General features: G+C 41.5%; 1 protein-coding gene across 1 annotated transcript in view; it reads left to right on the top strand.

The window, feature by feature from the left end:
* The window catches only part of LOC121445425 (NACHT, LRR and PYD domains-containing protein 1a-like), a 91,105-nt gene extending 65,563 nt beyond the window's left edge, over positions 1–25,542 (top strand). The window contains exons 11-18 of the mRNA XM_041647559.1: positions 1,697–1,788; positions 4,279–4,378; positions 5,546–5,769; positions 10,915–11,177; positions 11,624–11,749; positions 12,594–12,735; positions 23,746–23,790; positions 24,715–25,542. Coding sequence (XP_041503493.1) covers positions 1,697–1,788; positions 4,279–4,378; positions 5,546–5,769; positions 10,915–11,177; positions 11,624–11,749; positions 12,594–12,735; positions 23,746–23,790; positions 24,715–25,010 — 1,288 coding nt within the window. The 3' untranslated portion in view covers positions 25,011–25,542. The remainder of the gene's footprint in view (positions 1–1,696; positions 1,789–4,278; positions 4,379–5,545; positions 5,770–10,914; positions 11,178–11,623; positions 11,750–12,593; positions 12,736–23,745; positions 23,791–24,714) is intronic.
* Positions 25,543–26,619: the final 1,077 nt, after the last annotated feature.

Here is a 26,619-nt window from a genome sequence, read left to right as displayed (position 1 = left end):
AACTCAGACTCACACACAGGAGTATATGAATGTCTCACACACACACACACACACACACACACACACACACACACACACACACATTGCACTATGGGATATAGAGCTTCAGGGCTGGAAAGTCATTTTCCACCCCCAGGGGCTGTGTTGAAGCCCCATGCTCTCCCAGTTTAGTCAATTTCAGCAATGACCATGAATTCCTTCTGTGCTCAAGATCCCAGCTGCCATACCACATGTGACAGGGAGGGTCTCTACATAGGATAGCGATCCATTCATTGAACAAACATTTGTGCAAGACCCGCTGTGCATCATTCACTGTTTGGTGATCTGAGGGAACATAGGATAACAAGGCAGACATGTTCAACATTCATTATCTCAGTCCAGCAATGAGGGGATACTTGATTCCCCACAGTTCAAAGAAATTGTACTGGGAACCCTAGGAGTGCAGAAGTGGTCTGTCTGACTTCATCCAAAGCTGAGATGAGCTAAGGTGAGCTCTGAAAGATGAGAGTTGTGGGGTTGATAGGAGAAGAAGAAAGTTCCAGGAAGAAACATGGGATAGGGAAGCAAAGAGTGAGCAGTTCCAATGAGGGACAGAAACCATGTGTGGATACCATCAGCTCTGCCTCAACATTACATGAACCCTCCACAGAAATGCAGGTTTTCAGGCCAAACTCCATAATCTCAGATGGAACAGCTTTCTTCCATGAGCTTTCTGATTTAGCAGCCTGTCCAGGTGACACTTTAAAGCAGGGATTTGAAAGCCACTGGTCTAGATTTGAGCAGGAAAGGGTGACATAGGAAGGCCTGGAGGGGGACAGGGGCCACAGCAGGAACTATGGAACCACCCTAAGAACCTTCTGCTACTCCCCAAAGGAAATAAGAGTTGTTTCAGCACCTTGGTCATGATGGAGTATCCTCACCCTTTATTTATGCTCAGCTTCTATGTAGAAAATGAACTAGAAGGGACCAGATCAGAAGCAGGGACACCTGACAGAGGATGCTGCAGAGGATAGGACCCATGTTCACTCCATCCAGGGACAAGGGTGGAGTCTGTGGAGGGCGGGGGAGTTGTGAACAGAAAGTAGAGGGATTTAGAAGGTACTATCTAGGTGCTTAGCATTCAAGGTGAGTGATTGTTTGTTTTATGTGGCTATAACCCAATGTCTGACATCGGGTGCTTAACATGAAGAATTGAGATTATTTCTTCCAGTTCTGGATACAGGGAAGAGCCAGGGCATGGACCCTGCATCTAAAGAATGCTTCTTCCTGTTCCCTCTGATTGTGCAGCTGGGAGGGCTGAGAATGAGAGACCAAGGTGGCTTTTGGGACAAGTCTTGTCAGGGCACAGGAGTCTACTACTGTGATGATGCCATTAACCCCTTCATGACAGCAGTGCACTCGTGACCTCCTTGTGTCTTATCCTTCATCTTGTCACACTGTGACACTGGGGATTAACTTTCTAATGAATAAACACTGGGGAACACACTCAAAACAAAGGAGTGGTTGAGATGATCCCTGTTCTAGCACCATGGATGCCTGGGAGGATGGAGACTTTATAGAGTTCTGGCCCAGAGAAAAATCATGGAACTGAGTTCAAATTCAGATGAGTTGGATTTTATGTTGGGATATTGTGTACACAGCCCTGGCTTTCATGGTTTCTCCTGACATCTGAGGGAAAGAACATATCTATATGTAGGAAACCACATGTGATGATCCCTACGAAGAACCCGGAAGGAAAAGGAATGGGTAACAGAGTGACCTCATTCAAGCAACAGAGACCACAATCAGGTATGTGAAGGTTCAGACCCAGAGCTTCATGATTACCAAATGAAGGAGCATCTGTGGGAGGGTGTCAGCATTTCTTTCTTTATTTTTTTAGAATTTAATATACAAGTACTATATTTACATCATTTCCAGCCCTAATTCTGTCTGCTTCAACAATTCCTGTTCCCCACCAACAAAGTCTGTCTCAAATTCATGAGCTGTTCTTATGTATTATTGTTTATTACACGTGTATTTACACATGTATGCATATGTATAAATAAGTACAACTTGATGAATCCATTTAGTGTTGGTCATTTGTATGTTTTAGGTTGACAACTTGGGACTAGATAGCCTTTTAGGAGACTATTCCTTAAGAAGACTGATTTTATCCCTCTCTTACCAGCTATTAATTGCTTGTAGGTTTTCTTTTATTAAACTATCTTTTCTCATTTTACATGCCAAAATTCATTTCCCACTCCCTCCCCTCCTCCTTCTCCCTGCACCTTCCCCCTTCTACTCCCCATTCCACCCTCCATCCACTCCTCAGAGAGGATAAGCCTTCCCATAAGAAGTCAACAAAATCTAGCACATTGCTTTGAGGCAGGATCAAGGCCCTTCCCACTATATCTAGGCTGAGCAAGGTATCCCTCCAGGGAGAATGGGTTCCAAAGAGTCAGAACACTCAGTAGAAATAAATCCTAGTCTCACTGCCAGTGGCCCCACAGTCTGCCCCAGCCATACAACTGTTACCTGCATTCAGAGGGTCTATGCTGTATTCCTTGCTGTAAGGCCTTAGTTGGAAGGCTTATTATTAGCTCAGGTAAGTTACATAAGAGAGTATCCTCATCAGGGTCTTGTTCTTTTTGCTCACATTCTCAATTCTCCTTCTTTTCGACTGGATTTTGGGAGCTCAGCCCAATGCTCTGATGTGATTCATTGCATCTGCTTCCATCTGTTGCTGGATGTAGGTTCTATGATAACATTTAAGATAGTCATCAGTCTGACTACAGGGCAAGGCCAGTTCAGGCACCCTCTCCACAATTGGTTGGGGACTTAGCTGGGGTCATCCTTATAAATCCTTAGGACTTTCTCTAGTGCAAGGACTGTTCATAGCAGAATAATTCATAATAGTCAGAACCTGGAATTAACCTTCAACTTAAGAATTATAAAGAAAATGTGGTATATTTAAACAGTGGAGAACTACTCAGAGGTTAAAAGAAAAAAAAAAAACAATGACCTCTTGAAATTTGCATGCAGGTGGATGGAACTAGAAAAACTGCCCTGAGTGAGGTAACCCAGACCCAGAAAGATGAACACGGTGTGTAACCACTCATAGGTATTTACTAGCTGTAAAGCAAAGGATACAAACCTATAGTTTAAGACCCCAGAGAGGCTAAGTAACAAGAAGAACCCTAAGAGATACATACATAAGTTCCCCCTGGGAAGGAAAAGATCTCCTGACAAAATTGGGAGCATGGGGTGTGGGGAAAAGGGAAAGTAGAAGGGGAGTTGGAGGGGAGAAAGGGAGCAGGAAGGAGAGCTAGAAAAAAATGGGATGATAAAGATGGGGGAGGGACAGAGACAGAGAACAAGGAAAGAGACATCTTGATTGAGGGAGCCATTATGGGGTTAGCAAGAATGCTTATAGATTTTCATTTAGGAGTGGGGCATTATGAGATCTCCCCCATCCACATTAGCCTGTCAGCTAGTTCTGTCACTGTGAAGATCTTGTTGAGGCAGAGATATTGCTGAGATTTCATTGGTGGATTGTCCCAGTCATATACAAAACAAATCAAAAACAAATTATCTGCAACAGATGCTGTGGAGGTAGTTGTCGTTTGTATTCCTGTCTTTGGCATGGAACCGTACAGGCTCTCCAATAAGAGCAGCACCCCTTGCAAGACATTGCACACTTAGAAACCAGAGGAAATACTGTTTGCTTCTTTCCCAGACTTTGTGGGCTGCTGATGCCCCATTCTCAAGTCTGTGACTTGCATTCGGCTCTATACCAGAGCTCTGTGTCTCATTCCTAGCTGCTATGGCCTGGGACTCATCTCCCTATCCCTGCTCACCATATTATGAGCTATCTTCTTTTATTTTTTATCATACAAGTGAGACATACTAGGAAAATCAACACTTATGGACCAGTAAGAAAGAAACAATGCAGCTGACATGGAGGCAGGTATTATGGTGGGATAGTTGCTTAAGAAGCACAGCGGAAAGACACACACACACACACACATATATATAGTTTATTATAAATAATGTATATTAATGTATTCAATTATATGTAAATGAAAAGCATGCAGGTAGCCTGATGAGCAGTGATAAAATCTTCAGGCATGCCTCCTGCTAATACCTAGGCGAGAGAACCTGGAAAAGAGTTCAGTCATGGTCCAGCACTGGGAAAAGCTGGGGAGATGAGACTGACCTCTGTCTGGCCTTTTCTAGAGGAATGGTGTTCATCATTTACACCACTAATGACCTTTTACCCATCTTCCCCTGCCTCTCCAGATCACAGACACATGGAAGCACAGGGTACTGAAGATGACTTTTGGGGCCCTACAGGACCTGTGGCCACAGAGGTGATTGACAGAGAAAGGAATCTGTACAGGTGAGTGAGCTCTGCCTAGAAAAAGGTGACTTTCCCAATACGCTTTCCACACTTTAAAAAACTATTTACATTCCTCCTTTGTCATCACTGTCACAGTAGAGTGAGTCCAGGACATGAGATTTTACCACATACATTTCCCTATCTCTATGCCTCCATTTTAGTTCAGACAGGACCTCGTCTTCCATCACCAGCACACCATTACCACATCAACAGAGCTGTCCTGAATCCTTCATTCCATCTAAACGGTCTGTTCTCAACTTTACTCATTATCTGAAATGTGGACTGGTTGTTTTATTCATGGTGTAAGCAGCATCCCTGCCATCATTATATTTGGTTTCTTCAGTTTCTTAGATTTCCCTCCAACTCCTGCTTACTAACAACCCACTGGGACCTAAGAACATGAGGATGCATGCGCACTGCAGCCCTGACCTCTGAGAATTATAGTCTCATGAGTGATGAGTGACTATACCCACAGTCACGGTATCTGACATAACCTGGATCCTCCTCCAACATTGTCACAGTCACTGTCTCAGCTAGAGAAACTGTCACTTTAACTTCCTCCCACAGACTCTGACACCTATCCACCCACCAGTCACCAGGCAGGAAGAAAATCTGTGAAGATCTTGGTAAAGCATTGTTTCAGGGCCAAGGATTTACCACTAATAATTGCACACAGACTCTTATTTTAGGGAAATATATTCCTAAGGAATATAAACACTAGAATCTGAAGGAAGGTGTACCTTAGTGGTAGAGCCCTTGCCTAGTGTACACAAGGTCCTACATTGAGCCCCAGAACTACACACACACACACACACACACACACACTCACACACACCACTTTCATCATCATCATCATCATCATCATCATCATCATCATCACAGGAATAGCTAACTGCTCCAGGTGTGTGTCACCTGTAGTTTTACTCTAGAACACTCAGTACTCTCAGGTCTAGAAGATGGTGTTGTCATTACCCCTGTTTACAGATGAAGAAACAGATTTGGGGGTTAAATGACTTATTTAGTCAGAGATCCACCTACAGACCACAGAGGAAACAGAACTCAGAGTCATCTGGCTTAAGTCTGTTGTGTCCCCAACCCTTCACCTGGTCTGCATCCTGCAGGTGAACAGAGCTGGTGTTCACTGGTGTCTGCCTTTCCCTCTTCTAGAGTTCAGTTCCCTGTAGCTGGTTACTACCACTGTCCCAACATAGGACTCCACTTTGTGGTAACAAGGGAAGCAACCATCGAAATTGGATTCTGTGCCTGGAGCCAACACCTGGACAAGAGTCCCTTGCAGGACAGTCACATGGTGGCTGGGCCTCTGTTTGACATCAAGACTGAGCGGGGAGCTGTGGCTGCTGTGTACCTCCCTCACTTTGTGGATCTCCAAGGTAACCAAGGGAAGGATAGGGAGTAGGGTGGAGGCCAGGTGGTGATGGTGCATGACTTTGATCCAAGCATTCAGGAGGTAGAAACAGACAGATCTCTATTAGGTCGAGGCCAGTTTGGTCTGCAAAGTGAGTTCCAGGACAGCCAGGGCTACAGAAGAAAACCCTGTCTCAAAAAAAAAAAAAAGAGTAGGGTGATGGAAATGGAGGACTTGAGAGGTCATATAGGACAGTGTAGGGTGCTGGGTGATGAGGAAAGGTCTATGCCTTCCTTAGCACGGCAGAGCAGGTTGTGAACCCGGACACTGAGATGTTTTGTCATCCCTTTGTCTATGATGTATTTTCTTTGAAGCACATGTCTCCAAGCCTTATACTTTATTTTATGTTAACTAAATGAGACCCTGAGTAAAAAGTGATATTCTCAGTAGCTATATTAACTGGTGATTAATAAGTGCTCCTTACACAGCATATCTCACAAGAGTCCAGCAGGAAACAGAATAAATTGAACAATGTGAAGACATTGTTGGAAAGAAAAATAACAAGGATCATTTGGTACCCAAGGTTTACCACTACATTGCTACAGGCAGGGAGAAAATGATGTCTTTAGATTTCATTTGAGAACTCTAGCCACAGAATAATGGTGTCCTAAGGAAAGAGGGGAACTCATGAATTGTCCCAACCTCAGTCATCACGAAAGATTCTTTCAGAAGATAAACATAAGATTTGCTGTGTAAGGTCTCATGATGGAAACCTTTACTACAGATCTCTGGAGGTTGAGACAAGAGAATTTGGAATGCAAGAGGAAATTAGACTATACAGCCAGACTGTGATTAAGAAAGGAAAACACAATATCAAGGAACCTGGTGTTGTACGAGTGGCTACTGAGGTCAGTTACTTCTTTGGCTACAAGGAGCACAGGAATAAGTCCACCATAGACACTAGGAGAATCCAGCTCACAGCAAAAGTTGTTCTTGTTATAAAGGTGATGAGCAGCCACAAGAGGGGAGACCCAACATCTAAAGAAGTATTGAAAAGTAAAATAGAAACACAGGTGGCTCCAGCCAATAGGAGCACATTAAATAGAAAACACGTTAAGCATCCCCAGGTTAAAGATATTCATAGTTAACAGCAAGCCCACAAGAAAATAAAAGCAGATGAAGAAATCAAGCAGGAATAAGTTGAAAACCTAAAAGCAAATAAAATTAATAGTGACATACACACACAGAAGATCCTGAGCTCCTGAACCTGACGGGGAGCACTGCTACATGGATGGGGCCTCCCTAATGTGTCCATGGCCACTTCAGCAGCTCCACATTGAGCGCCTCGTCTTCCAGCAACACTTGCCCCCACTCTCCACTCAAATTCTTCCCTGCAGTCTTTCCTGTTTCTTACTCCCTCTCTCAGATCAGACAATTTCCCCACTGGATACTGTAAGGAAATGATTCTGTTACAGTGTATGGAAGCCACAATACATGTGGGAAGGACAGTCCCAGGGCCATGTGGTGGCACAGACTGTTGATATCAGAATTTCCAAGGCTAAGGCAGGAGAATTATGACTTATATCTACAAATATGCAGTAGGTCCCTGTATCTAGAACCCAGAATGAGAAAAGAAATGAAAGAACTTGGTAAGTCAGTTTCTTGGAAAAAAAAAAAAAAACCTTCTGGAATAAGCAATGAAAATTGCAGCACCCATATTACCAACAAGTTCTAGGAAAGTCCTGTTTAGCATTCACTCTATGAAAAGTTCTAAGTTATTAAAACATTTTAAATGCCATATTATGAAGGTCTCTGAAAGATTTGAAGAATATCTGTTTAACTGAAATATATCTCTTTATGTCTAAAAAACTTAATTAACATGACTACAAGCTTGACTACTATAGATGACTCTCTATTAACCTATTTTTAATTATACATTACAGTTTTAAACAAGCTGAAAAAACACAATACCTTAACCAAGAGCAGAAATACATATACATGGTATAACAAAATTAACCATGATCCATACCAATGCAAAGTATTCATCTCTATACCATACCCCCTTTAAATGTAAACAAACATTTATAAACAATATTTGGGAATATGGACATAGTTTACAACAACCCTAAGAAGGGAAGTTGGAGAGGTACAGCATCTTCCCAAATTTTGTCAAAATTGCAAAGCACAAAGCATGGGTAAGGCCTGGACCTGGCACTGGGACTGAATATGATTTGGGGACAGCCAGGGTTTCAAGGCCCCAAACAAGCACACAGGAGACACTGCAGTGCTGGCAGCTCCATCTGATACTGTTACCTCGCATCACTGATTGAAATTCCAAGCTACACCACTTCCTGGATAACCAAGGTCATGGTCTCATTCTTTGCTGCTTATTGATTCCAAGCAATCACCCAAGAGAAATAGAAAATGTTCTCTGCTAAACAATAAACATTGCAATTCTGTTTGCCGTGATGCAAGTTGAAGCAAACTCAGTGCTGAAAGGACAGGCAAATGGTGGGTGGCAGAGTGGTGCCTCCATTAGCAGGGGTCACATCAGGGTGACAAGTGACATTCAACATTGTGATTCTGCCCAGTGACAACTTGGCACACAGGTACATCACTTTAAATCCTAATTTTCTGACTCATGCCTCCGAAAATTTGGTTGTCCCTCATAATGCAAAGTACAATCCAATTACAAGGATTCATGGGTTAAAAAAATCTATGAAGACCACCTCTTATCTGAGATTCAAGGCAATGTCTTTACTATGAGCTCCAATAAAATACAAAAGAATTTACATACTCTCAACATACAATGACACAGAATAGACATCATCATACCAAAATGGAAGAAACAGGGCACACCAAGGAATTATCAGACCACAGCAACACAAACTCTTCAGCATTAACACCAAATCCTGCAACTTCGTATCCAGCTGTGGAGCTCATGATGTCATTCACTGGTCTTCAAAGGACATAGGTAGCTCCACCCCTCCAGTTCTATCACATGAAGCACACATTGCCTCTCCTTAGACCATCTCTCTACTCCTTGCCTAAAACTTTCTTAAGCAGAAATAATATGTTGTTCTGGCTTCTACTAGATAGAAGGATTCCCATTCCACCTTAGGCATCATTTTCAAAGGTCCATAGAATGAGCTCTCAGGCTCCTGGGAGGTTCTTTGACTCAGGCACATTGTCTCGCCTCACTGCTATCTGAAACTGTGCAGCATTGAAAAAGAACACTTAAAAGAAATTCCACGCTAGCTCAGAATTGAGAATAATAGATGATTATTTATTTAGGGGTAGACTCACAAATCAGAATCCTCTGCTGTAACAGAGAATAGGAACTGAATCCTGCAGCCAGAAATGAGGCCAGGTGCATGTTTTACATCAGCATAAATAATATCAGAGGCCACGCCCAAGTCGGCGGGTAACATAAAGGGTACTGGCTGTGGGATTTCCTCCAGCACAACATGACTCAGTGACCAATCAATCCAGCATCTCTCATGCCTAAAACCTATAGGGAAGACAGTGCCAAGTTCTGATGGCAACTTGAGGTGTGGTTAACCTGGCCCATAGCTGAATAATGTGCTGACCATGGGGAAACACTTCCTTGGGCATTTGCATTTGTGGAACAGGAAACACAACCACTTAATGTTTTCTGCTTTGAAATGAATTTTGTTCTTCACAAGGTGAGCCCACGAAGAGTTAGATTTTGCCCTCAGGACACCTTTCCTATTGTCACTGTGCTTTCCCTGCAGTGATGCTGATCTCTAATATTTACAACTGGATTTTTTTTTTAATCACGGTGAATGTTTTCTGTCTCAGAATTTTTCCTGCCAAATTAGTCTTTTATATTTTAATTGAACTTTACTCACATTCAGGGCATATACGCACTGAAACTAGTTTCTTGGACAAAGTGTCTCATGAATGGCACCTTTTACAGTTCTCAAGGTAAACCTTCCACCTCTCTGAAAGTGTCATGGACTGGCCACCACCCCCTCTCTCAGCATTCTTGCCTTCCCTGCTTCCAAAATAATGTACCCATAAGCTCTGATTTCAGCATAGAAGGGTTTTCCTAGTCCTATGGACCAAACTTTTCCACATTCCAGCGACAAAATACTTTCAAATGCCTAAGAACCATGTGACCAGGTTCATTATGGCAATGACTCAACTCCTGGTATCAATTTTCTATCCAAGATTACAAGTTATCCAAGTCTTTTAGCTCAAAAAACATATCTAAATAAAGAAACTTAGAGGAAAGATTTATTTTACCATACACTTCAAAGGAATAGTTCATCACGGCATGGAGATCTGAGAACATTGAGCTTGCAATGACTGATAAACTGTGTAGAGCATACGTCCTTATTGACAAGGAAGAGAGAGAGAAATATCATTGGAGACAGATGGTTTTTTAAAAAAGAAAAGAAAAATTTCAAAACCCAGTGTCCAGACCTTTCACTCCTTCTCAAGCAGTTCCACCAAATACAGCCCCCCATTCTCATTCTTTTTTTTTATTTTTTAATTTATTTATTTATTAAGGATTTCTGCCTCCTCCCTGCCACCGCCTCCCATTTCCCTCCCCCTCCCCCGATCAAGTCCCCCTCCCTCATTTGCTCAAAGAGCAGTCAGGGTTCCCTGACCTGTGGGAAGCCCAAGGACCGCCCGCCTCTATCCAGGTCTAGTAAGGTGAGCATCCAAACTGCCTAGGTTCCCCCAAAGCCAGTACATGCAGTAGGATCAGAAACCCATCGCCATTGTTCTTGATTTCTCAGTAGTCCTCATTGTCTGCTATGCTCAGCGAGTCCAAATTTATCCCATGCTTTTTCAGACCCAGGCCAGCTGGCCTTGGTGAGTTCCAGATAGAACATCCCCATTGCCTCAGTGTGTGGGTGCAACCCTCGCGGTCCTGAGTTCCTTGCTCATGCTTCGTCTCCTTCTGCTCCTGATTTGGACCTTGAGATTTCTATCCGGTGCTCCAATGTGGGTCTCTGTCTCTGTCTCCTTTCATCGCCTGATGAAGGTTGATATTCAGGAGGATGCCTATGTGTTTGTCTTTGGATTCACCTTCTTATTTAGCTTCCACCGCCATTCGAAATCTTAGTGGCTCTTTTTCCAGCCAAGCACAGTTCAGTTGAAACACTAAATCCACATCGTTGAATCTGTTCTTTCACAGAGGGACAGGTGGACATCTCTTGGTTCCATGTGGCCCACTTTCAAGAACATGGGATAGTCCTAGAAGTGCCAGCCAGAGTGGAACAGTGCTACACAGTCTTGGAAAACCCAAGCTTCTCTCCAATGGGAGTTCTACTGAGAATTATGCCTGCTGTCAGACATTTCATCCCCATCACTTCTGTTACCTTGATCTACTATTACCTCAATCTCAAGGAAGTCACCCTTCATCTCTACCTGATCCCCAATGACTGGACCATTCAGAAGGTAACACTGAGTACCAGAAATGTGGGGCTAGGGTGGATTGACAGAAAGCTTAAATGTAGCTATCCCCTTGGAGAGATTCTCCACCTGGGGAGCCCTAGTGTTTATGGGTTTGCAGTCTTCTTGGCCCCTTCACAACAGAGGTTCATCAACTGCCTTTAACATCTTATTATCTCTACACATCCTCTTTTCACCCATCAGAAGAATGGAAATTCTCCATATCCAACATCTAGTCAACTCCCTTCTTCTCTGTCAGGGACACAGTGGCCATAATGAACCTGACAGAAGCCAATAATTAGCAATCTATATGGCTGAATACAAGTCAGAAGAGGGAGGTGACATTACCCCATCACATAAAAATGTATTGATCGACCAACTCACCTTATTCAGACTAGTTAGCTGTTGTAGTCCAGAAGTCTAGTTAAATCTCTGTCTGCAATGTTCCCTAGGCCATTGATGAACAAGAAATGAGGTTTCAGTTTGTTCAAATACGCAAGCCACCCCCAGTAGACTCTCTTTACATTGGATCACGGTACATAGTGTCTGCTTCCAAGAATCTGGAAATCATTCCAAAGGTGAGCATCCAGGGGTTTGCTATTCTACAGGATCAGATGCCAGATTTGGGGCAGGTTACGAGGATTTACAGCAAACCTAGATTGGGGAGAAATGATTTGGGCTTTAGGATGAGCAAGAAAACTTCCAAGTTAAATGGAAAGCAATTTAAGGGATCACACAGAAGATCTGGAGAAATTAGTTTTAGTATATCACAGAGAAGGGCACAGCCTACCATGCAGCAAGTCCTAAGTCAAGGACTTCAGGATGAGCTCTCACTCATCGTGGATTGAATCTGAAAGGTCTCCTACAGGTGTAAATGTTGAACAATTGATCCCCAGTTAGTGCTAGTGTTTGAATCAAACATGTGAGGCCAGACAATCACAAGCAGGCCACTAGTGGAAGGCCTTGAGGGTTGTAGCCTCAACATGCTCCTCACCACAGACCTGGATTCCTGATCCTGATATAACAAGCTGTGCCAAAAAGCTCCTGCCATAAAGAACAGAGCCCCAGTTTACATGCGTTCCCCATCATGAAACTAAACAACATAAGCCCTTCCTTATGTTGTTTCCTGCCATGTTTTTGTCAGAGTGATGAGAAAAGGAATAGTATGTGGGCTAAGCTGGGCCCATTAGCATTCTCTATATCTTGTTACTATATTCTTTCTATGTCCCCTTCCACAATGTTCCAGCCTTCTGAGTAAAGATGTGCATTCAAAAGCTATGAGTTAACTCAATGCAAAAGACACTCAATGTCTAAGCCAGTATCTACTATGGTGTGCAAGAATAAGAAAGCACAGGGGTGTGGAAAATGCTTGTTCTCTTGAGTAGAGGCTTCTGAAACAGAATCTGTCTTCACCCCCTGCAGGAACTGGAGCTGTGCTACCGGAGCCCCAGGGAATCCCAGCTCTTCTCTGAAATCTATGTTGGCCGCATGGGTTCAGGGATTAAACTGCAAATCACAGACAAGAAGAATGGGAATCTCAAATGGGAAGCCTTGCTGAAACCAGGTAAAATTCATTTAGGTCCAGATACCACAAAGGTTGAAGAAGACATTGAGCAGGAAAGGTGTGTTGTCATTAATTCTTGGTGTCATGAAATAGTCAGATCAGTTATGTGGCTTTTGCTAGAACCAAAACAGGTGGTTAGAGTTAGAGTGAGAGCAATGGGGGAGAAGAGGAGCAGGAAAAGGTAAAGATCAGAGGAGAACAGAAGATGACCAGGGACAGAGGAGAGGAGAGGGAGAGAAGAGAGAAGGAGGAGAGGGTGGAGGTGGGAAGTCCATGCAAGATACTCTATTCTAGAATGTGCCTCCAGTGGTCCAGTTCCTCCAACTGTGCACTCTCATGCTTTCCAATACCATTCTGAGTGTCCATGCAAATAATAAATAAGAGTGCACTAGTGTGTGTGTTCATTCATTACACCACAGTCTTCATGACAGTCACCCCCAATTACTGCTGCAGAAACAATATTTCAAATTATGATCATGGAACACATTGCATCCAAATCACCGCATACCCTAAGCCCCATTTTCTCAGTCCTATATCGTGATTTCTACTCCCATTGCCCTAGAAATTACAGATTTTGAGATGCACAAAGCATCTAGTAACAGTTCACATTTAAATGTGAACAATGAAAATGAAGGGATTTTTCCATCATGAGATTCTTAATCTTAAATCCACACACATATTTTTAAAATCCTTTTGTCTTTTGACAATTTTATACATGCATACAATGCATTCTAAGAATTCCATCCTAAACAAACCTTATTTCCCTCCTGCTCCAGCCAGCCCCTCTTCTTTCTACAAATCTCCTCTGTACATTCATTATTGCTTGTGTCTGACAGAGTAAATCGGATCCTCTGTGTGCCTGTAGGTTTTGAACTACCCAGTAGAGATGCAAGTGAGTTCACCAGTGAGTACAGATGGATTATATATATCCTGTTCTCCAATCTATTATTTTTCAATAGTAAAGCAGTAAGTAGTACTGTCCCTGTGAGCTGCTTCCCCATGTCTAGGGCCCTATTTGTGTGGGTCCAGAGGCAGTAGGTACAGGTGCTAAGAGTTCATGATGGTCATGTCGTGCTTAGAAGAGAGCACAACCTCTTATCCATATTTTCTCCATATCTTCACAGCCTTTCCCCATATCTTCTGTCCCTACATTTTTTCCAATTTCTCTTCCACAATGTTCCTAGAGCCTCAAGGGGTGATTAATCATCTACTTATAGGGATGAGTACTCTACCATCCCTTATTCTCAGTATCCTGCACAGCTGAAGGTATCTGCAGTCACCTCCTTTCACAGCAAAGAGAGGCTTTTCTGGTGAAGACTGAAAGTAGCCTTTGTCTGTGGTATAAACATTGATATTTACAAGGGAATTGACACTATGTACCTTTATGTGGGCAGTAAATGTAGTTTTTCCTCAAGGGCCTAAGACCTTCAAAGACCTGGGTTTGTTTGTTTTAGTTTAAAATGCTTATGGTGGATTCTATCCTGTGTAGCGGGCCTGAAGTGTAATCAGGCAGCTACCGGGCACTCACATCACAGTTATGCTACATTGCTGCAAGGGATCATCTGACCTGGCAGCATGGTTGCTGATGTCTTTTCTTCCTCGTCAGCCTGCACAACATCATCGTACACTAAAAACTTAGCATCAAAAGGAAGCTTCCAACTCAGTTCCAGCTTGGAGTCTCTATACCATGTACCCAAAATGTGTGCTGTCTTCAGCAGTATGGTCTTATCCACTAGTTCTGATGGGGAACAGAGAAGAATGAATGCCACTGCATTGTCTTGGGAACCCCCATGGCCTCCCTGCCCAACAGCTCCTATGGAGATATCCCACTCCTGGAGCTGACTTTTGTTTGTGAAACTCACTGCTTCTAGGATCTCCCATTTGAATCTTCATAGGGTATCTCGTATTTTAATTCTTCTATGAATTTTGTATTGGGTTACAAATAATAGGTTTCATTGTGACTTTTAAATACTGTCTTTAATATTTAAAACCCACCCCCTTATCTCCTCCGTCCACAATCCTCTTGCTCTTTGAGCATTTTGACCCCACAGTATTCTCTCTCTTCCTTCATTTTACCAATGTGCTACTGATTGCATTTCCTAGCTCTTGTGAACAGAACTTTAATGAGCATGGTTATGAAAATGTCTCCATAATAGAATACATATTCCTTTGAATATATTACCAGGAGTGATGTGGGTGGTTATGTGGTAGTTCTACTTCTAGATCTTAAGAAGTCTCCAGAGTGATTACTACAGTGGCTGCACTAGTTAACACTTCCACAGGCAGTGTATTATAAGCAGAGACTGCTGTTTCATTTCCAAGCTATCCAGACCCGAATACTCACATAAATACTTTATTAATTACAACACTGTTTGGCAGGCAGCACCAGCATATTCCTAACTAGTTGTTGCATCTTAACTCGTTTCTATTATTTTATATTTTAGCACGAGGCTTGTGGTCTTTTTACCTCACATCTTGCTCCATGGGCAGCTCAAAGCTGCTTCTTTATTAACCATTGTTAAACAAAAACATATTCACAGCATAAAGATAGGACTCCCACACCATCTCTCCTTTTCTGTCTAAATAAAAAGGAAGGTTTTAACTTTAACATAATAAAATTACATTTAACAAAACAGGTATCAAGCAAGAATTGCAATTACAATATTTAGTCTTTTTGTACCTGGAAACATTAAAGAAAATATTCTATCTATTTTATCTTTGTGAGTCTAAAGCTTCATATCTAATGTATGTTTTATCATAAGAAAGAAAAACTAAAACTATTACTAAAACTAAAACTCTAACAAAGAAACCAGAAGGATATAATATTACCTAAGCAAACAGGAAGTTCATTGTAAGCAACTTTCAGAACTCCAGAATTGACAGAAACATCTCGCTGCCTGGACAGTCACCCAAAGTTCTTCTGTGATGTTGGGGAATCAATCTTCAGCCTACATGCCCATAATATCTGGCAAACTTTTCCATGAAGCAGGAAATTTGAGAGACTGATTTGCCTATATTGGCAGTTTGTCAGTCACTTTCTTCTGTGTCCTCCAGAATGTCTAGCAGAGTCCTTCATGAAGCAGCAACCCTGAAAGACTGGCTCATCTTTTTTTGACAAGTTCAGCAGTCATTTTTCTGTGGGTCTACCATGTCCAGTTTATTCAGATTACCATCAGGCAGTCCAGAAAAGAGCAGTTTTTTGCCCAAATGACTAACCTTTTCATATTCAAGGCAAATTCCATAATGAATTTCTTCAATACGCATAAATTTCCTTGAAGTTTTCACTGTAGGGAAAAGTCTAGGTTCTTAAATTCTTCTAAATGTCATATTCTGTAGGTTTTTGAAGTGTTGAAGATTATCTATCTCACTTAAATATATCTTCTGCATACCTAGAAAATCTAACTAACATGACTATAATTTTGGTATTATAAATTACTATCTAGTAATCTGTAATTTTGAATTATATATTACATTTTAAATGAGCTGTATAAATTTTTTTAAAAGGACATAAATATACATATAACAAAATTTACCTTAAATTTGTATCAATTAACTATTGTAGTAGTATGGAGCGGCGGGCTGCGTCCCCGGTACCTGGTCGCCCACATGGCTAGCTTTACCCGAAATAATTACACGGAAACTGTATTCTTTTAATCACTGCTTGGTCCATTTCTATCTAGCCTCTTCTAGGCTAACTCTCGCACCTTGACTAGCCCATTTCTAATATTCTATGTAGCACAGCTAGGTGCGCTTACAGGGAAGATTCTAGCCTACGTCCATCCTGGGTCGGAGCTTCATTGCATTTGTCTGCCCAGGAGCGTGTATCTTCCCCGGGAGTGGGGCATGGCATCTCTTTTGAGGCGTCTGCTCCCGAGAGGAGAGCTGTCGAGTCTCTGAGCTCACTTCCTCTTCCTCCCAGCATTCTGTTCTGTTTACTCCACCCACCTATGTTCTAAGTTATGAGGCCAAGCAGTTTGTTTATTAACCAATGAAATCAACAGATTGATATATGACACTCCCACATCACTTCCCCTTTTTCTGTTTAAACAAAAAAAAAGGCTTTAACTTTAACATAGCAAAATTACATATAAAAAACAGTTATTAAGTAAGAATTACAGTTACAATATTTATATCTACCTTATCTTTTATCATAACAATGGAAAACTATAACTATAACTATCTATCTATTCTTCAACTCCAAAGACTCCAGAAAGATACAATATTACCTAAGCAAACAAAAAGTAAGCAACTTTTAAAACTCTAGAAATGGCAGAGACATCTCACTGCCTGGACAGTCATCCAAAGTTTCTCTGTACTGTTGGGGCATCAATCTTTAGCCTTCAGGCCCATAGTATCCAGCAGACATTTCCATGAAGCAGGAAAATTCAAAATCAATCACTATCTGCTTGTTCTGAAGAATGTCTTGCAGACCCTTTCATGACTCAGGAACCCCGAAAGATCATCTCACCTTTAGGCAAGTTTAGTAGTCCTCTCTCGGCGGGTTATCTGTGTCCTGTTTATGCAATAGTCCAGGCAAGAGCAGTTTCTTGCCCAAATGGCTATCAAACTCCATAAGGATCCTCTTCGATGCCCATCTTCTTCCTGAAGTAGATTGGTGCTGCCAGGAGCAGAGTGTCTCATTGTCATGAAAAACCCTAAGTTATTAAAACATTTAAAATGCCATATTCTATAAGTTTTGAAAGATATGAAGAATGCCTATCTAAAATATATCTACGTACATCTAGAAAATATTAACTAACATGACTACAAACTTGACTATTATGATTATCTATTAACTACCTATATACATTACATTTTTAAATGAACTACACAATCACAATACCTTAATCAATATCAGAAATACATATACATATAATAAAATTAACCTTAAATCTCTATCAATAAAGCAAAATCTATACTAATGCAAATTATTCATGTCTATATTATATCCCTCCTTTAAATGTAAAAGAACGTTTATAAACCATATTTGGGAACATGGGCACAGTTTTTTCTCTCCAAACTGCTTCCTGCTGAATGGGGGCATCGTTAATTAGGTCTTTCAAGGTATAACCTGTGTGCTAGTTTCATCTCAGTTGACAGTTGAGCAAAGCAATTTTCTGAAGATGTTCACAGCAACCCTTCAGGAGGACGTGGTCCATCATACCATATCGGAATAGAAGAAATGAACAGGGTCTCATCGTCTGTGAAAACAAAATAAGAAACTCCTTTCCAAAGCATCATGTCCTTAGATCCAAATTTCAAATTCAAGGCATTTTCAAAATATCTATGTTGGATTAGTTCAGCAGCATTTATAAACAAATATCTTTTGGCATCTGTTGCTCCTTCCTCAGCATTCAAACAATTCAAAGAGAGCATAATAGCATACAGTATCAAAATTCTCTGTGTATTTTCCATCTTTGTGCGCTTTATTTTAACCTCTATTTTGTTTATTTTTACTTTTATTTTTTGCTTTTTGAGACAGGTTCTCTGTATCTTTGACCTGGAATAACTCTGTAGACCAGGCTGTCCTTGAACTCTCAGAGATCTGCCTGTCTCTGCCTTCCAGGCATTGGGATTAAAGGTGTACGCTACTACACATTGAACTCACAGAGATCTGTTTGTCTCTGCCTTCTAGGCACTGGGATTAAAGGCGTGTGCTACCACACCTTGAAGTCACAGAGGTCAATCTCCCTCTGCCTCCCAAGTTTGGGGATTTAAGGTGTGTACTACCACACCCAACAACTCTCTTCCTTTTTTTTTTTTTGTTTTTTACTTTAAGAACTTAAACTTTTAGTCTGCATATATTCTTAACATACTTTTAGAATTTTTCTTTGTCTTTGGATCTCTCTTTACTGTATATCTCTCTTTTTCTGACCACATGAGTCTTTAATTTACCAAGCAATATCAGTAGGACTAAAGCCATGGCTTTGCCAGCTAGATCCAGTTCATTCCTTAGCTTTCCAGCCTCATGGCTGAGGTACTGGCTGTAGCCATGTTTACTGCCACAACTCTATGGCATTTCAAGGTCCCTGCCAGCAAGTGAGCTTCAGCAGCCTGTGCTTGCAAACCGCACGAACTGCCTGCGTAAAAGAGTCAGAGTTTGCGCTGGCAGGACAGCCCAGAAAGTCGGCATTTTAAAACGGCTCAGCTTTTTTCCTGCTACGGCTGAAAACCAAAAAGCATGGGTTCAGCTTTTCTCAATACCATTTAAGTGTTTCGTGGTCGGACCTCTTAAGAGCTGCAGGGTTTTGCAGCTGAAGCTGAGTCAGGAAGCCTCTCTTAGATGAGAGCGCTTGCTTGCCTCTAGCAAGCAGAGCAGACCCGAGAAGTTGCCACAAGAAACATGTTTTACTCTATTCTTTTCCAAGCTTTCTCAGGCTTTCTGTGGACTCAATTATCCACACGTCTGGGCGCCATTTGTACTAATAAGGGCAGCGGGGCTGCGAGCCCAGCACCCCGGCCGCCTGCTAGCTTATGCCCTGAAATAACAACACACAAATTGTTTCATTTAAACATTGCTTGGCCCTTTAGCTCTAGCCCTTACTGGCTAATTCTGATATCTCGATCAACCCATCTCTAATAATCTGTGAGCACCGGTCTTACCGGGAAGATTCTAGCCTACATCCATGCTGGGTCGGAGCTTCATCGCGTGTGTCTGCCCAGGAGCGGGGCATGGTGTCTCTTCTGAGGCGTCTGCTCCCGAGAGGAGAACTGTCGAGTCTCTGAGCTCACTTCCTCTTCCTCCCAGCATTCTGTTCTGTTTACTCCACCCACCTATGTTCTAAGTTATGAGGCCAAGCAGTTTGTTTATTAACCAATGAAATCAACAGATTGATATATGACACTCCCACATCAATTAACCAAAGTTCATACCAATGAAATGTATTCATTTCTCTAACATATCCTCCCCCCTTTTTTAGAAAGAGTTTGACTGTGACCATTAACTACTTATAATCAACCCCCCTTTTACTGAAAACAATAACTTTGGGAACTTGGGCATTATTTTCTCTAAATTGCTTCCTGCTGTTCATTGGATGAAGTATTTTTAAGGTTCATGAAGACCTTTCTGGGACTCTTGTTCCATCAAACTACATTAGCCTGGAAGTAATCCACAGGTTCTCATCTTCTGTGGAAACAAAAGCAGAACCTCTTTTTTAAAGTAACATATCCTTAGACTCAAGTTTTGAAGTCAAGATAACTTTAAAAGATACATGTTGGTTTAACTTAGCAGTCCCAGACTCAAATGTTTTTCAGCAGTTAACTCAAAGCAAACAATAAAAACCCTCAATCATGCACATAATCCACTCTGTGTATTTTCCATCTTTATATGGTTTATTTTTCTCTTACTTTTTAATATTTATTATATTATTTTTACTCATTTAATCTATGACTGAACTCTTTCTTCTCTCTCTCCTAAGCCCATCTACATTTATCCAACACTGTGACCCATTCAGAAGTCTTTTTTGTCTGAACCTATCTTATTGTGTATCTGTAATCATTTTCTGATCAGGAGAATTTATTTAAATGCTAAGCTGGCATGGCTAGGACTAACCATGTGGCTTTGCCTGTTGACTCCTCTGTTGCGGGAAATCCTTCCGCTCCTCCAGCCTATAGCCGCTGAGATACCAGCCCATTGGTGCGTGGTCTCTCTCCCTTTAAAAAAGCGGCTACTTCCCTTCTCGCTCTTCTTCGCTTCCTGCTTCGTTTCCGGCGACTAGACTCCTTCCTAATTGCGCAGAGGGCTGTTGTCTGGGACGGTTATCTGTAAGTTTTTTCCCCTTTAAATAAATACCACCCTATTAATCATAATTCCAAACTGGTGTGGCATTGTTTGCGATTTATGCCTTCACTCCTCCCTGTCAAACTTTGAGGAGGTATGTTCATAGCCTCTGAGATTCATGCTGTCTGTCTTAGCTCCAGGGACATAGCAGGTCTATGTAAACATTAAGCACCTTGTAACACTCTGCTCACAAACTCCATTTAAGTGCTCTGTAGCAGGACCTTCCAAAAGAGACAGAGCCATTCATGCACCAACATGAACCAGGAAGTCGTCTCTTGGAGAAGCTGTGCTTCTGCTTTCTGCCAGCAAACAAAGCCTATCTGAAAAAAAGTGGCTAGCAAAAAACTCTAATTAACTCCCATTTTGTGGTGCTAGAAGCCCTTTCTTTAAGCTTTCTGAGGCTTTATGTGGAAGTACATGGATGAACATTGGAGCCATTATGTAAACAGAGACTTAAGTTTCATTTCCCAGTCACCCAGACCCGAATAATCACACAAAACTATATTAATTACAGCACTGTCTGGCCAACACTCAGGTATATTCATAGCTAGCTCTTGCATCTTATATTAACTGATTTCTATTATTTTATATTTCACCCACAAGGCTCTTGATTTGTTACTTCACATCTTGCTTCTTGGGTGGCTACAGGCCATCTGTCTGACTCTTCCTTCTTTCCTCCTGCATTCAATATAGTTTTCCCACCTAGTGGCATTCTGCCCTGCCATAGTCCAAAAGAGCTTCTTTATTAACCAGTGGTAATAAAACACATTCATACCGTACAGAAAGGAATCCCACATCAGTTTATAAGTGTTCCTCTGTCCCAAGTGAACTCCAGCATTTGTTAATATTTGTATTCTTGATACTGGACTTTCTCAAGGCATGAGAGGGAATCATAACAAATTTTAACCTGTATTTCCCTACTTTCTAAGTTTTTTCTAGACATGTGTGTTTCCTCCTTTGACAATTCTGCTGTTACTCCTATGGCAATCCTCTGCATTGTGCCATTTCCTTGTTATTTAGGTTTTCTGACCCACATATATTCCTATTACTAATCTTCTGTCAGATGTTACCTGGGAATAGTTCCTCCCATTTTTAGCTGCATATAAGTTTCCTTTGCTCTACATTACTTTTTGAGTGTCCTGACATCCAATTTACCAAGTTTTGGTTTTACTTCCTGTGCTACCAGAATCTTATTCACATAATCCTGACATATGCTGCTGTGTTTAAATGTTCTGCCTATGTTTGCTCTATAAGTTTAAGTGTATTGGGGCCCACATTAAGGGTTTTGATCATTCTGAGTTAATTTTTTAAAGGTGTGATCTTTGCATCTAGTTTAATTCTTCCATACAGTGCTAAGTAGTTTTACAGGACCACCTGTTTAACAGGTTGTCTTTTATACAAAGTACATTTTGGGTTCTTTGTCAAAGTCCAGGTAGGTATAGTTGTATAAACTTTTATCTAGGTTTCTAGTCTATTCTATTGATCTGCACATCTTTTTGTGCCAATACCATGCTGTTTTTACTACTAGGTCTCTAGTACTGGTTAGAAAGAAGGTGTGATGAAGTATTCTACAAAATCATTTTTGTTCAGAATTACCTTGGAAATCCTATGTCTCTAGTGGTTCCATGTGAATTTCAGCATTTTTCTACGCTATATGTGAAGAATGTCCCTGCCATATTAATCAAGACTGCATTGAGTGTGTAGTGTGCTTTTAATAGAGTAGATCTTTTCATACAATTGATTCTTCTAAACAACGAGTATGGGAGGAGAATGTCTTTTCATCTTCTAAAGCCTTCTTTAATTTCTCCCTCACATGTATATATAATTTGTATATACATATAAATATATATCTCAAAATTTTCCTTATAGATTGCTTTCATTACTATGGTTAGGTTTCTATCCCACAAGTTTGTATTTTTGTTTATTCACTTGTTGGCCAGTAATTCTTTCATATTTTCAATCTCACATGGACAGTTGGATACATAATTGTTAAATGTTCTTGAATGAAATAACAGTGCAGTCTTAGTTCAGCATCCACAATGCCAAAACCAATACCCATTATCAGTACCTCTGGGGATGTCCAGCCCTTGACAGCTGTCAAACAGTCATGCTTGCTGCTCCTGAACTGCTAGAAACAGGCTCCTCATGTGGTCAGAGAACAGGCTTTGCTCAGCCTTCCCTGAGTGAGGCAGAGGAGAACTGACCTGCCCCAGCATCAGCCAGTGTTCGAATCTCACTCCAGCATTTCCTCTTTGGATGATCTTGGGAAATGACTTAACTTATTTGAGTCTGACCTTCCTCACCTGTAAACCAAAGATCAGAAGGAGTACCTTGTAAGATGTTTGGAAAGTTTAAACGCTGTTCATACACATGCCACAGTGTGATCCTTAGCTGGTGGGGGCAATGCTGCTATTTTTCTTTATTAAGCCAACAACTTCCTCATGATTTGTTAATTCTCTTCTCTGAGATTAATTAAGTTCTATTCTCTTCCATGAGGGAAAGTATTCAAATACTGGAAGATTATAATCATGCTTCACTTGTATCCCCAATCTCACATTTGGGTTTTTAAATTCATTGTCACTCAAATCACTTTCTTCATTAGATGCTCCAGTTTATCTGTAAGTCAAGATGCACCAAGATGGTCCAGATACATACAAATGGATTCAGAGTTTCCAAAACTACAAACTGGGTCCTTGGGCTGAGTTCCCTAAACTGTTAGAGCACAGTGAACTTAGAATCTTCTCAAACACTTGGCATTTCATGAGCTGAAATTTACTAACCCCCTTCACTGAGTGTGAAAATTCACTCGCTATTTCCTGGTGTGCAGTCTCACATCATCTTGAATCTGCCATCGAATTAGGAACACATATTTGTGGCATGTAAGTGTACAAGGTCAAACAAGGACAAAAAATAGTTTTCTACTCAGAAATAAATGTCGAATGTTTTAAACCAGTAAGGGACTTCATAAATTCTCCATAAAAAATATAATCTAGGATAAAATTGAGGCTGTGATCCTGTGGAAGAAATGTCTATTGCCATGAACATGTCTTCTCTCTCAATGATAGGTCTGGTTCCACGAGTCCTTGTGTAAGGAAATGTTCACCTTCTAGATCATGTCAGAATTTCTTTAGTTGATTCTCAAAATCCCAGGCATGGTTGGGAGTTGCACAAGCTGCACTGACTGTTGGTGACAGGCATCATTACAGATGATCATCTCTCCTTTCTTCCAGGAGACCTCAGGCCTGCACAGCCCATAATCCCTACACCTCACAAAGGTCAGTAACATTTATACAAGGCCAGAGAAGCCAATAACATTCCGCAGGTAGATTATCTGATCCTTGAGAGAAGGTCAGTGAGAAAGGAGGGAGCCTCACTTTGCAAACCTTACCAGGAGAGGTAGGCCATGTCCCTGCCCCAGGGAAGAGTTTTTCTCATGCCTCTTGGCTTCCCATGTTGAAAATAACCCCACCCTATAGCATGAATAATAAATACCCAGAGACTGATATTGGGGTTCAACCTGAAGATCAGAAAAGCAAAGTGGTCAGTTACTGGGTCTTACCTCTACCCCAGACTGAAATGGGTCTAGATCCTGAGTTTACAAACTCCCAAACTCCACAACCCACACTTCACAGTACACTGAGTTCCTGTCTCTTACCCCTTATATTCCTTTCTCTACCCAGCCATATCACTCCTGTCTCCACCTCCCTAGTGCTGGGTTTAAAATATGTTACCCCAAGGGCTGGGATCTCCTTAGTGTGAGCTCTATTACTCTTTTAGACAGATTTAATCTTCTGTAGCCCAGGCTGGCCTTGAATTACCAGAGACCCCTCTGCCTCTGTCTCTCAAGTCCTGGGATTAAAGGTTTGTGCCATCACTCCCTGGCCTGTATGGCTAACTAGTATGACTGCTTTTCTCTCTGATCTTCAGGCAAGCTTTGTTTATTAAAACACAAATAATACATTACTATACTACTCACTCCCAAACTGAACACTTACCATAAACCCTTCTTCCTAGTTAGGCAGAGTATCAGACTAATAACTGGCCTCAGGAAGGGTACAGATATTTTTTTCTCTTGACTTCGCAGAGGAGGGAGGGAACCAGGGGTGCACAATTCAGATGAGATACATTAAAAAAAAAAAACTGAGCAGACAGTGGAAGAGTCCGTGCTTTCTATGCTCAGTGTCAGTCTTCACTCCTAGATGCTCCTACCTTGCCACACTTTGTGGACCAGCATCGGGAGCAGCTGGTGGCCCGAGTGACATCAGTGGACCCTCTCTTGGACAAGCTGCTGCATGGTCTGGTACTGAGTGAAGAGGAGTATGAGGAGGTGCGAGCTGAATCCACCACTCAAAAGAAGATGCGGAAGCTCTTCAGCTCTAGCCGGTCCTGGACCAGGGTCTGCAAAGAGCAAGTCTACCAAGCTCTGAAGGAGACACATCCTCACTTGATCATGGAACTCCTTGAGCAGTCAGGAGGTGTCTCTGTGGGATCCTGACATCTTAGCGGCTGAGGGGTGAGAACTCTTCTTTGATTCCTGACTCTTCCTGATCATCCTTTGGCCCCCAGTTTCTCCATTTATAAACCAGTGGCCATCTGAATTGCCCTTCAAATGGCAATGTTTCCAGGACACCTCTTGGGGACCCAGATGTCCCTCTTGGCTCTCCCCATTCTGTTCATATGGGATGTGCATCTCAGGAAACTTCCAGTGGAGCCAGCAAGTCTATTCAGCCTTGTCCAGCTGGCTTTCATGGCCTGAGTGTCCAGTCTCAAAACCACCTGGCCAACCATGATACAAGCAGAACTGGGAGCATGGGAATGGAGGCAATGAGATGGTGCTTTCCCTGGAAAGTGAATTCTTATGAATAGGAAAGGAAGGGGGCTTCTTAAATATTTCCCACCCTCAGTTTTTGTTGTCTTTATTGATTCTATTTCTATTTTCATGTCTTGAACAACTTTATAAATTTTCTTCCTCTGTTTCTTTGTATTTTTAAATTTTTTATTGTTTTTTTTATTGAGCTCTACATTTTTCTCTGCTCCCCTCCCTGCCTCTCCTCTCTCCCCACCAACACTCCCCAAAGGTCCCCATGCTCCCAATTTACTCAGGAGATCTTGTCTTTTTCTACTTTCTACTTCCCGTGTAGATTAGATCTATGTAAGTCTCTCTTAGTCTCCTCATTGTTGTCTAAGTTCTCTGGTACTGTGGTTTGTAGGCTGGCTTTCTTTGCTTTATGTTTAAAAACCACCTATGAGTGAGTACATGTGATAATTGTCTGGGTTACCTCACTCAATGTTTTCTAGCTTCACCCATTTTCCTGCAAAATTAAAAATGTCGGTATTTTTTCTGCTGTGTAGTACTCCGTAGTGTAAATATACCATGTTTTCCTTATCCATTCTTCAATCAAGAGGCATTAGGTTGTTTAAAGATCCTGGTTATGACAAACAATGCTGCTATGAACATAGTTGAGCACATGTCCTTATGGCACGATTGAGCATCCTTTGGATATATACCCAAAAGTGGTGTTACTGGGTCTTCAGGAAGGTTGCCAAGATCACAAACACTGATGACAACTTATGCTGGAGAGGTTGTGGGGAAAAGGGAACACTTCTGCATTGCTGGTGGGAATGCAAGTTGGTATAACCCCTTTGAATGACAGTGTGGCAATTTCTCAGAAAATTAGGAAACAGCCTTCCACAAGACCCAGTGTTTTTTAAAATTTTTTTTAAGAGATTTGTTCATTTCCTCACACTGTTTGTGTTCTCCTGGATTTTTTTAAGGGATTTACTAATTTAATCTTTGAGGATCTCTATCATCTCCATACACGCTTTTGAGATCTTTTTTTCTTGTGCTTTAACTGTGTTGGAATATTCAGGGCTATCTGGGCTCTAGTGGAGACCTATTGACATGGATGTTATTGATTGTTTTTATGCCGGCATCTAGGCATCTGGAATTGGAATGATTATAGGTCTAGGTGCTAATATCTGAATTTGTTTTTGTTAGGTGAGTGTTCTGTACCTTGCTTACTGTTTATTCTGATTATAGGAGAGTGTGATGGGTGTTTGCTGCCTGGTAGGAAATTTTATGCACCTAATATTTGTGGTCAGTG

This window comes from Microtus oregoni, unplaced genomic scaffold, assembly GCF_018167655.1.
Source record: "Microtus oregoni isolate MIOR12 unplaced genomic scaffold, Mior012 000188F_ref0000398, whole genome shotgun sequence".
Lineage (NCBI taxonomy): Eukaryota > Metazoa > Chordata > Mammalia > Rodentia > Cricetidae > Microtus > Microtus oregoni.
The sequence above is the reverse complement of the archived record's forward strand: the minus strand, read 5'-3'. Positions and strand labels throughout refer to the sequence as shown.